At 32.1% G+C, this 12,767-nt stretch overlaps 1 protein-coding gene across 6 annotated transcripts in view; it reads left to right on the top strand.

Annotated features, from left to right (window-relative positions):
* LOC143225759 (catenin beta-like) overlaps positions 1–12,767 on the top strand; it is a 66,262-nt gene that overhangs the window by 16,999 nt on the left and 36,496 nt on the right. For all 6 annotated transcript variants that reach the window (XM_076455713.1, XM_076455715.1, XM_076455714.1 and 3 more), the window contains 3 exons: positions 1,274–1,461; positions 2,319–2,623; positions 9,966–10,167. In XM_076455713.1, coding sequence (XP_076311828.1) covers positions 1,274–1,461; positions 2,319–2,623; positions 9,966–10,167 — 695 coding nt within the window. The remainder of the gene's footprint in view (positions 1–1,273; positions 1,462–2,318; positions 2,624–9,965; positions 10,168–12,767) is intronic.

Genomic DNA, 12,767 nt, shown 5'->3' with positions numbered 1-12,767 from the left:
GTGTACTTAAGTTTTTCTAAAGTAACACCATATTTCTCTAAGAAAGCTAATTTCAATGGGTAATGATGACATTGTTTGCATTAGATTTATAATTTGTTTTCTTAAATTACAACTAATTATTATGACTAAGCAATGTGCACTGTCCAGAAACACATAGAGTGGATTTAGGTTTAAACTTATTTTAGTGATAAAGTAGTTGTTGAGTTATCTTGACTAAATTAAAAAGTAAAAAAGAATGTTTTAGTAGGTTGGTTACTTTCTGTTTTTGTATCTTAGTGGCAGTTTCTTGCATTGCTTTGGACTTGTTGGATAGAAAAACAAATAAACATGAGTGGCAATTGTCTTTTAAAGTAAAGCTCTTTGTTGTTGATTATTTTAGCATCCATATTTGTGTTACTCCCATGTGAGTACCTTGGCCTCTCCAGATATAGTCTACTTACTTTTTGATACTGTATATCATCTTCTGTTAGGTTCAGAAGCTTTAATGACATTTCTGTCATACTCAGCTATTTTGCCTTTCTTTACGTTTCTCCAGATTCAGAAGTGTTACTGTTTTTTGTTTTGGACAAAATTTCTTACATTTAATTTTTCCTTATTTTGCCATATTCAGGCTGTTTTCTTTTTTCTGTCAGTTGTGTTTTCCTGATTTCATATATTTCACTGTTATTTGTCTTCTGTCTGATTCAGATGTTTCAATTCCCTTTTCTCTTCTGCAAGAATTAATGGTTTTACATTATTTTTGTATCTTGTTGGATATTGATATTTTATTGGTTTTCAAAATCCATTAAAAGTTCAGTATTTTCTTATTCTTTTGTCTCTAATTGCCTCCCAATTGTCCAGTGGTAAGTCTACAGATTTACTTTGCTAAACTCAGGGGGTTTGATTCCCTTCGGTGGGCTCAGCAGATAGCCTGATGTGGCTTTGCTATAAGAAAACAAACAAACAAACTTGTCTCTAATCTATTTCAAATTCCTTACTGCATTTCTGTAACTTACCATATTAAATATATTTATTTCTCTTTCGTCTTTTGTGTGCTTGAAATGTTAATCAGTCTTTTCTGTTAGGTTGTCCTTTATCTGTAGTCATGAACTTGATCCCTCTCATTTGCTTTAGTGCTTATGTATTTATAGAAGAGGACCACAGTTACTGTATAGTAGTGGATAACATTAATACAGAACCTGCTATGTAACTTAAAGATAACTATAGTTATTTAAGTGTGTGTCAGGAATTTAATATTGGACTATTACGTAGTAAACTTAATTTTTCTTTGAAGAAATCACGCAGCAGTTGATACAGACCCGTTCACAGCGTGTCAGAGCATCTATGTTTCCAGAGACATTGGAAGAAGGCATTGAAATCCCATCCACACAGTTTGATCCTGAGGCACCAACTGCTGTTCAGAGATTAGCTGAGCCTTCTCAAATGTTGAAACATGCCATTGTAAACCTAATAAACTATCAGGTACTATTGATTGTTTGATGTACTGAAATGCACAACTGATAATGAATTATATACACATGTATTTGAAAATCATAATTTTGATTATCAAATACATTGTTTTAATATTTGTTGAACTTGGTGAGGAATTGCTGTTATTTTCTTCTCTCTGCATATATGTTTATTTGCTTAAATATTGTATATTTCATCATGTTCCTTTTATAAATAAAATGTTTTAGCATGTGAAGATATTAAATGATTTTTTAACATCACAATGATGACAATTAATAATAAATGTGAAACATGGGTTATAAAAAATATAACTTAATGTATATACAGAAATTGTAGTATGTGAATGGTGCAAGTTATCACTAACAGCTTAAGATAATTATAGTTTTTGGATTAATATTAAGATGGGTACTATTTTGTATGTAAAATTTGCTGCTGACATACTTCTGACATTCTTACCAGAAATTTTCTAATTAATTGAAGGAATATGTGCTTTTAATAATATTCAAGTTGTATTGTTAATAATTTGATATAGTAGCAAACAAGTAGTTTCTTTATTTTTCAATTGTGTAATGAAAACATACTGTTTGAATTATGTATAAATTTACTTATCAGTATTTATGATACTTTTAATGCTTGTAGCTGTTATCCTATTTTTAAGTAAGGTATAAAGGTTTTATTTTCATGTGTATTTTCTAATATCAAAAATCAATATTTTTATTCCATCGTATTTTAACACTACTTATAGTCTTAATTAATTCTAGGTAAGTGTTTGTTGTTATAATGCTGTTTATTCAATCTTAAAAGGTTTTCAAAACTATGTATTTACAATAGTTGAAGGTCCTTGCATGAATTGTATTACTGTTTTTCAGGATGATGCTGATCTTGCCACCAGAGCAGTACCTGAGCTGGTTAAGTTACTGAATGATGAGGATCAGGTAGTTGTTAGTCAGGCTGCAGTAATGGTTCATCAGTTATCTAAAAAAGAAGCTTCTCGACATGCTATCATGAATTCTCCACAGATTGTGGCTGCATTAGTTAGAGCTATGTCATCTTCTAGTGATGTTGAAACCACACGGTCAGCAGCAGCAGCCCTTCATAACATCTCAAACCATCGTCAGGGTCTTCTGGCAATTTTCAAATCTGGTGGTATTCCAACACTAGTAAAACTGTTGAGGTTAGTTCCTTATGTGCATTGTTGCAATCTTCACTGTTTGTAAAATAAAAATAAAAACTATTTTAATTTAGAAAATCTTTTATCTATTTGCATTTTGTATTAAAAGCTGCAAGATAAATGACATTGAATTCCATGATGTGCTTCTGTTTGTAATGTTTGACACAGATCTCATAATCTCCCTTATGCATCAGTTAATGTTAAGTATTTCTGTAGTAGTTGTATTTATAGTTTTCTTTAATGAAAGCAAAGTAATTTCTTAAGGCTTGTTAATTTAAAGAGACAAGAATTATTAATCTAGAAAATTAATTGATATACTATTAATCTTCTGAGACATTTTCAAAATTGGAAACATTATATTTTGAGCCATTAAAAACCAAAGAACCAACACTATTAATTGATCTTTACAAATATAATTCTAAGTCTGTTTTTAAAATTGTTTGGTTCAAAAGTATTTCTGTTAAGGTACCTTACTTTTTCTCACATACATAGGTATTCTCATTTAGCTGGTTTAGTACTACCCTCTATATGATGATAGTGGCTTATATCATTTGTTAATGGGGAATTCATTCTTTTTTTTTTTGGTAGACAGTGGATCTCCCTCTTCAAACCACTCATTTGACATTCCTTGCATGTTATTTTTCATGCGTTTTTGTCCTCATTGAGGATCACCATTCTAGTTCCAACACACTTTCTCCCAAGGAGTGAACTCTCAATTTTCCTATTTTTGGTGGCTCTGTCTCATGTTGGGTTCTCCTCCATGGGAAGCACTGTGACCCCTTTCCTGATTCCAACTAACCTCCTTTGTTTTAGGATTCTGGGTCATCATCCACTTACCCTGACTGTCAATACATTCAGAACAGATTAGATTCAGTTTATAACTTTAATTTTTCCCATTCTGTCTCTCGTTTTCTTCCAAAGAGATTTTGATCATCTATGTCATTCCAAATCAGGTCTCTCTATATCATCCTTCCTGATTAGCACGTCTTTTTTTTGTTCTTGATCGATTTTACAAACCTATACTTTAATGGTTCATGTAGAATATTCTTTCTATCATTTCTGTTGTTTGACATCTTCCATATTTATTCTCGATCCAGTCCAAATGACCTTCTTTGTCCTGTACATGCTGTATGTTGCTTCATTGCTTTCAAAATTTCTTTGCATTGACTCCATTTTCCACAGGTTTTTTTCCCTTACACCATTCCTCTGTTCATAATTTTTTCACTTTCTTTTCTTACCCACTGGGTTAGGCTTGTGAATTAATTGGCCTTTTATTTCATGTCTCCTTCCAATAATCAATTCTCGGTGTCTTCACTCTATTCAGGCACCTTACCTTTTACCTGCATATCAAAGCTATCATCTGTTGGAGATGCTTTGTCTGTCGAGCACTGGAACTACACTTTATATGATCATCTCCCATGGGTAGCTATGTCGGCTTTGTTGGGGTACTGTCATTCACCTGTTGTCATCCTGCACATTTAGATGAGGCTCATTGGGCAAATTTTGTTTCTTTTGTGATATATATTATTTTCTTCAGTGGCCTTTTCCATGTTTTGGGTAGGATTCTTCTCTGTAGCAAGTGGTGCCTGTCACTTAAAATTGTACTAAAACTTGCACTGTAAGGCTATGCTGATTTCAGTTTCATAGTTTCCATGACCACAAAATGCACACTTTTCATAACAGTCACATGTAGTAGAGATGATGTCTTCTATAAAATTGATCATTGATAAATATGCCCATTCTGGACTGCACTAACCCATGCACTTCATGGGTGTAAAACAAAAGGGAATGCTGCCTATCTTTGCCATTTCTTAGATTGAATAAATTAGGTTTGGTTTTTAAAGTAGGGTTTCATGATCATCCATTACACTGTCTTTGGTGTGAACATTTCTCTGGACTCTGTGTTTGCCTCCTCTCCATTTCTTCCAGTGGAGTAAGAGAGTGCTTACCACTTTCCAGTTTCAAGCTGGGGTTGTGGACCTTGGAGTTATTCTCCTGAATGAGAGATATAAAGATTCTGTTTGGCTGATAATAGAGCAGTGGTGTTTTGCTGGTGTAGGTGATGAAATATCCTCCAAATGGGCACTTCATGTCTCCATAGGTTTGTCCTGTTGTAGCTTTGTAGTGTGCTGTCATAATGATTGGGATCCCTCATCTAGCCACTGCATAGAAGTAAGTTTTCAGTGGCTTAGGTTTGAATTTAGAGCTGAACCAATCAACATAAGTTCTCATATATGTGTTCAGTGTGTCTCTGGTCCCTTACTCAATTTTGTTTCAGGTGTATTAACCCATTGTTGTGAGTTATGGTGTTTGCACTGTTGGTTACTCTACTTTCTCCTGTTGTGCTACCCCTTGGTGTCTTTATGCTGAGGATGTTACTGAATTTGAGGTGGTTCCAGTCTGTTTGGTTTGAGTGGGATACATATATATATATATATATATATATCATTTCATTCTGCTCAGATGTGTCTTGTTCACAGATCACTGGTGGGTTTCTCCCTTCAGTCGGCTGAACTTGAGCTGAAGATTGTATGATCCTTTTTCCTATCCCAGCATAGATGCCATTTCCCATCTTTCGAGTTTTGGATGTAGTTGACTTGTTGTGTACAGTTTGTCACACCCTATCCATTCTACACCTTGGGGCACATCCCTTATTTTACCCACATTTTATTCATCAGTAAGATTAAAATTATAATGTGGTTAGGACCACTTTCCAACTGTTTTCTCTTCCATTGGAATGTGCTCTTTACAATTTTCCCCAAGGATCTGTCACATGTTGGTGAAGAGTATACACAGTACAGAAGTGATGTGGTCTCCAATGAATAATTTTCTCATTGGAGGGTTCCATTATTAAGTGCCCTTCAGATGCTTTTGAAGGATGCTTCTACTTTCTCCCTTGCACTTGCTCCCTCCACTTATTCCATGTGGGATTCTAGCAGTATGTGTGAGCAGATGTAAGGGACCTTGTCAGAAGTTATAATTTTCCTTCACTGAAAATGTATTTCCAAAATATGCTATTTCCACTTACTCTTTCTCTGCACTGTCAATTGGTGTTTACATTTCTGCCTAAACTTGAAATGATAATTTGGTAGAATAGCATATAGGGAGTCACATGGGTATGTTGCCACTATTGTTGATGGAGGTTTGTTGCATGATAATTTGCATGTAAAAATCAGTTAAAGCATGTGAATCAAGGGATGCATGCAAAAATGTCTTTTTACAAATAAATGGTGGAATTGAACATGAATAGCTATGTATGCGAGTGGAAATAAGCACCTGTTGGAAACACATTTGCAGTGTAGGAAAATTATAACTTTAGTATTATATGTAATGCTAATTTAACTTATTTCATTATAAAAAGTTAAAAGACATCAAAGCTTTCATATCTTGGAATATCTTGGTGTCATTTTTATTAGCATTCTACTTCCAGTTTTATAATATTTTTTTATGGCTTTTAAGTTTAATTCTTCAAAGCATATTTCAACATTCTTAGTCAGATTTATTTTTTTCATATTTCTATGAATTCAGTTTGTCAAACTGCAAATTTATTGGTTTTACTCAGCTTTGAAAAAAGGATACAATTTAAAGCTAATATCTTTGATGTACGGGGGAGTTTTAAGTTTTGATACTTTATAAACAAGAACAAAACAATGCCATGTGTGAGTAGTTGTACTGTTGAAAGTGAAGTTTATTATAGATGAAAGTAACTAAGCAACCTCAAAACAGTTTTCAAATACTTGGTAATTAATTAGAGGCCTGTGATTATCTTATATAACTTATGATGTTTGAAAGCTGTGGGAATTCATTCTATCACAAGACTTAAGGTTATTATATTAAGTTGTTAACAACTATGGCTTACTCAGTCTTGTGATGACAAATTATTACAATGACACAATTTTTTTAATTGTAGTATTCAAATAACATACACAAATAGTAACTTGTTATTTATTGAAAACACAAAAAGTAATGATGAAGCACAATATGAATGTGATAATAGGAAAAATTTATTAAATGTTTTGGAATTAACTAAATCCCATCATTAGCGATCTATAGGTGCATAATAAACAAACAGTATTTGTAATTACAACAGAAATATGTATGTACACAAAAGAAGTAAACTATTTGAATATACAATTATAACATGAGAAAATGTGGCACAAATGAAATAATAAAAATAAGTTTAAATTGAATGAAAACTGTATTATTTAGGGATGGAAGAAGAGGTTTTATGTATAATGTATCTTTTATCAAGGTCTTGGGTGTTGCTGGGTGTGAAGAGGATGTTACTGCTTTACATAAGGATTTAGTGAGTTGGGCAAATAAATGGCAGATGAATTTTAATTATGATAAATTCAAGATATTACATGTGGATTATCATAATTTGAATGCTAATAACCTTAAGAGTGTAATGAAAAAAAGGATCTTGGTGTAATGGTTGATTAGTCTCTCAAGCCATCCAAGTAGTGTGCTGTTGTTAGTGGTAGGGCAAATAGGAGTTTAGGTTGCATCTACAGAAAAATATTGAATATAAGTCTAAAGAGGTTACAACTTTGTTTATAGGTCACTAGTTAGGCCACATTTGGATTATTGTATTCAGTCTTGGACTCCTTACCTTAGAAAATATACTTAATTGTTGAAAATAGTTCAGAGGATGGTTACTAAAATGGTACCTGTGATAAAAGGGTTTTCATATGAGAAGAGATTAAGATTTTTAAAATTGTTTTCTCTAGAGAAAAGAAGAGTTAGAGGGGATCTGATTGAAATGGTTAAGATTGTAAAAGTAATTGATAATGTTGATGCACCAACAATTTTCATACTTAACTCTCAGAATTATAGAATTGTGATACACAAACATAGACTTAGGCAAGGTAAAAGCCATCTTCAGTTGAGACAATTTTATTTTTGTAGTAGGTTAGTTGGCCTATTGAATGAGTTGTCTTCAGATGTTGTTGAGGCAGTAAATTTGAGTGAGCTTAAAAGAGAGCTTGATAAATAAACAGAAGGCTGACTTTAATTTTTTTTATTTAATAGTTTTAGTTTGGCTTAGAGGATAGGACAGCTAGAATTGATTAAATGTTCCCTTTTTATCCCTGAACATTATGTTATGTTTTTAAATAATTCACTATTGTGTTTGTTGTTGAGAGAATTTTGAAGTTGGAGAGAGAAATTGGTGCCCTTTATCTGTAGTGTGTTGACAAGTAGTGGAGTTGGGAGGGTTTGTAACCTTCCATCCAGTTCTTATAGATATGCCCATGTGTTTACCGATACAGGAGGTCTTTTAGGTTCCACCCATGCATGAGAAGATATGTAAAAATGGGGAGTTGGAAAAGGATCTTTATAGCAGAAAAATATTTTTAATCTGAAATTGTGTAACATGATCACTTTCAACTCTTTCATGATAAGTGAGCTTTGTTGTCACCCAAGATATGGTAAGCAGGTGTATAAAGGCAGTATGGGTACAGTTGGCACCTTTGTTGGTTTGACAAATAAATTAGTTAGGAATGAGGAAGTTATTTTCTTCAAGAATTGCTTAGAGTACTTGTTTCAAAAGAGAATTTTATGCATAAAAGTGATTTCTAAATAGGACTAGTTTGTAATCTCTATTTAGTAGACATAGAATAAGATTGCATTTGACAGAGGAGGTTATACGACTATAAAATTGTGTGAGAAGGCCAGTAAATATGTTTTTATGATATAAAGAAGTTGAAAACCATCAGCATTATGGTTAACAAGAACATCCAGAAAGGAAATAGAGTTATTTGTCTCAATTTCATGAATGAAGTGTATAGAAAGGTGTTGTGAATTACAATAGCCAAGAAAGCATTAGATGTGATAAGTGTGGTGGAAAATAAGTATCATTAACATAATTTTTATAGAGAACAGATTTGAAACTTAAAAGGACAGTCTTCAATCCAGTTAGGTTTGTGGTGACAGAAAAAAATGTTGGCAAGCCTCTGGGACCCAGGGGAGAATCCATAGCAACATAATGTACCTGATCGTATATATTATTGTTAAAAAGAGGAGAAGAGAGTCTTTAGTCAAGAGTTCAAGCACAAATTTGTACTTTGGGCTTTCTGAACCTGATTTCATATTTATCTTTGAACACTTGAGAAAAGATTTCTTTCTCCTTTTTAACAGTACTCTATATGAAAACAATAAACTAAAGGTTCATAATTTTAATAGCTTTTTAAGTCATTAATGAATGATTCAGAGTACAGAAACTTGTTCTAGAGTATTATATAAATTTTATTTTCAATTCTTTCTAAACACTTTGCTAAATCTTACAAAACAGTTAAGGTTATTAGCATGAAAACATCTGCTAATCTTTGTAACATTATCATAGTAAACACACTTTAATTCTAAAGACTGTCTGGTATTGTGTACAAAAATTCCTGAATTTAGATTTAGAATCTTTATCATTTTTTAGGTTGAGAAATTTCTGAAACTTTATGAAAAAAACATTCCTTTTACTTTAGGTTTTTATTTTTTCCATTGTTTATCATAAAATTTAATTTTGTATAACCAATGAATTTAAATTTGTTTGATATTCATCAGTATACTTTTTTTGATACTCTATTTTGCTGAATCAGTAATCTTCTCTTCACTGTAAATCATAACAGCATGAAAACAAAGATTTACCAGTGAACAATGGCTTCATTGTTCAAATTAGCAGCTATCTTTGTCAGACATCATAGAGTGATATTTTGGTAACCACATTTATGGCTAAGATCAGTATATACATGTATATAATAATTATAGTGTTAATCAACTCATTTTTTGTGAAAATGTAACTTAATGATAAAGCACAACAGTAATATAATAATAGAAATAATTTATTAAACATTTTGGAATCATCAAATTACCATCATCAGTAATCGTTTTACAGCTTGTATGTTCATATAGTTTACATCGTATGTTTATCATATTTCTACTGTAATTACAAATATTGTTTGTTTATTTTGTACCTCTAGTTTACTGATGATGCAATATTTATAATTTCAAGATGTTTAAATCTTTAGGGTTAAAGTAGTTTCACCATGGTAAAACAGGTGGTTTTGGGGTAATACTCCTATTGTTTTATAAAGATTAGCAAAGAGTTTAGAAAAAAACTGAAAATAAAGTTTATATAATACTCTAGAACAATAGTTTTTGTCGTTTGGATCATTCATCAATGACATAAAAAGCTATTAAAGGTATGGACTTTTAGTTTATTCTTTTCAAATAGTTTTATGTAACTTATAACTTTTGTGGAGTTGTTCTTGTTTAGTACTAACATTTTTCCATCATAAAAATAAGTGAAAACATTTTATATGTTTCCATTGTACTATTTTTGTATGTGGTTTAGTTCACCAGTGGAAGCTGTCCTATTTTATGCTGTTACAACTCTACACAATTTACTTCTTCATCAAGAAGGATCCAAAATGGCAGTTCGTTTAGCTGGAGGCCTCCAAAAATTTGTAATGCTGCTCCAACGTAACAATGTCAAACTTCTAGCATTAGTCACTGACTGTCTTCAGATACTTGCATATGGAAATCAAGAAAGCAAGGTATTAAAAGTGTTTATGTTTTAATTTCAAGCACTATTAAGTTTATTGCCGTGAAATAATGCTTTCAAAGTAGCCAAGCGAAGTACTTTAGTTACTAGTATTGAAAAGAGTAACGTGTATAAAGTAAGGATAGATGTTAATTAATTGTTTAATTATATTTAAAACTTAATCTGAACTCAAAATGTGATTGGGCAGGACTTGAAAGTATGACTTTTCTTGTCTGCACATAGTCTTAAACTAATTGAGTTTTTTTTGTTGTTGTTGTTGCCATTTTGGTAAGAAGCTGCAAATTAAAGTATTTAACTATTCAGTGATGATAGAAATTAATTTCAGTTTGGTTAAAGTATTTGCCTTATGTGCAAAGTCATGGGTTCTATTTCCATCTACTATCTATTTTCTCATTTTTAGATTAATTTCTAACATATAGGGTGCTGAGTTACTCTTCATATTTATAGTACTTACACCATACAGCTGTTTGCAATACTTAATGCGTTTAGTTTTAACAATATAGGAAAGTATGTCGCTCCTCGCACACTTAGTTTAAACACTGCAGGATGGTATGCTAACCTTAATATTTTTACTTATAACTATGCAATTCTAGTCCAAACATTTTAGAATGGCATGCTGACTTTAATGTTTTTAGTAATAACATTGCATAATGATGTGCTAATCTTAACATTTTTAGTTAAATATCCTAGTTTGGTGTGTCATTCTTAACCCTTCCCTGAGTTGAGGGTGTCATAGATATCTTCTGGTTTTATGAAATACATAACTAAACTGCATGAAACTTCAAAAAATTTTATAAATATTGTTGTTTGTGCTTGAAAAAATTGTATAACTTGATTTAATATTTCTATATTTTTTTTAGGTTATGAGATTCTCAAAATCATATTGTGAAAAATTGTTCTGGAAAAAAAAACAACAGACAGTAAAAATGCTTTTTTCACATTAGAATTTCATTTTTTTCATTATTAATCAAAATGATCTATTTTATATATTCTCACAGTTTCAACAGGTTTTGATATTCAGTTATGTATTTCTTTTGATACTGTGCCATTTGAAGTAGCCATCATTTCTGGTCATAAATTTTACAAAACGTAGAAAAAAAAATGAACAAGGATTTATTGTGATGTAGGACTTTATTTTCCATCATGGCATCATTGTTATCTTTGTCAGTCATTGTTTCAAGAATTTTTCCAACAATATATTTAGAGTAAATTCATATCCAATAAATATAATTTGTTTACAAAAAGTACTAATTCTGAGATGGTACACAGTTATTTCCACATAAAGCTCTTTTTCCAATGCATCTGCCTTAGGAATTTGCATGCTACTAGTTTTCAGGCACACTTACCTAAACTCACAAGTTTTATTGTGAATTGTACTACTTCATATTGATGTTATTATGCAGTAAAAGCCTTCCATCAGTTGGAGGGTGACATAAACTCTTTGCATACTAGCTACCTCTATGCTTTTGTACTTCTCACCTTCATTTTATTCTTGGGCACTGAATACTTAAGATGTGTTTTTTTCTTTATCAATTTAACTGATTTTTGATACTGAAGGAACTCAATTTCCTTCCTTTTTTCAACTATGAAGAAGAGTTCATATACTGTCTTCTACTACTTGTATGACTAATTTCCTTACTCAGGTTTTGTAATAATGATGATTTATGGAGTCACTTACCCTGGGGATGACCTAGCAGCCATTATGGATAGGATAATGGATTCCATCATGCTGTCAGGTACTTTAGCTCCAGCCTCTTTGTCATTTGTTCCTTCCCCTTATTTGTGTAGTAAATGAAGAGGATGAATTTGATTGTTCCTTCATCTGTTTAGACTATAGGAACTTCTCTCTGTATTCATTCATCATTTATGCATTCTTCAGCCATGATTTATCAGTTATGCACCATTCTGTTTCTCTCCCCTGTGTTTTATCCTTCTGCTTATTCCCTATTTATTATGCCTAACTATTAATTCATATCTTTTACCATTCCTAGACCACTTTCTGCAACAGTATGCCCTTCCCAACTGTCTGATTTTCATTTCTCAATTTTTATTGTTTCTCCATCCACTTTCATGATTCTTCCATTTGGTATTTTTCTTGCCTTTTGGAGGTGGGATGGACTTTTGGCATTGATTTTGCTCTCCAGTACCTAATATTCATGTTTTTTTTATCCTTTTTACCACACTTTTGTACCTTTCCTCTCTACACTATACATTTGAGGCATCCCATAGCATTTGTGGGTGCTTATCATTCTCTTCACTTCTCCACTGTGGTCGTCCCCTTCTTTCTTTCCTGCTCTCTCACCTCCTTGTCACTGGAGATTGTTCTGTAGGGATTAGGATTGTAGGTATTCTCCCATCCAATAGTTCCACTTTTTCATCATTTCTTTGAGTCTTTTATTTAGTCCTTTTCTTTGGCCAGAAGTTTGGAGGTATTCCTGATTTGACTTAATCAAATGAGGTGCCCATCATCAGTTTTCTCTCTCTTAACTTGTTCCACATTTCTCCTGCCCTACCTCCTCTATTGTACTGCATTTTTGTCCTTAGTTCTCTCTTGTATTTATTTCCAACTTTATTTCCTACCCAGCATTAGTT

The sequence above is a fragment of the Tachypleus tridentatus genome, chromosome 9 (assembly GCF_004210375.1).
Source record: "Tachypleus tridentatus isolate NWPU-2018 chromosome 9, ASM421037v1, whole genome shotgun sequence".
In the NCBI taxonomy this organism is placed as follows: Eukaryota; Metazoa; Arthropoda; class Merostomata; order Xiphosura; family Limulidae; genus Tachypleus; species Tachypleus tridentatus.
The sequence above is the reverse complement of the archived record's forward strand: the minus strand, read 5'-3'. Positions and strand labels throughout refer to the sequence as shown.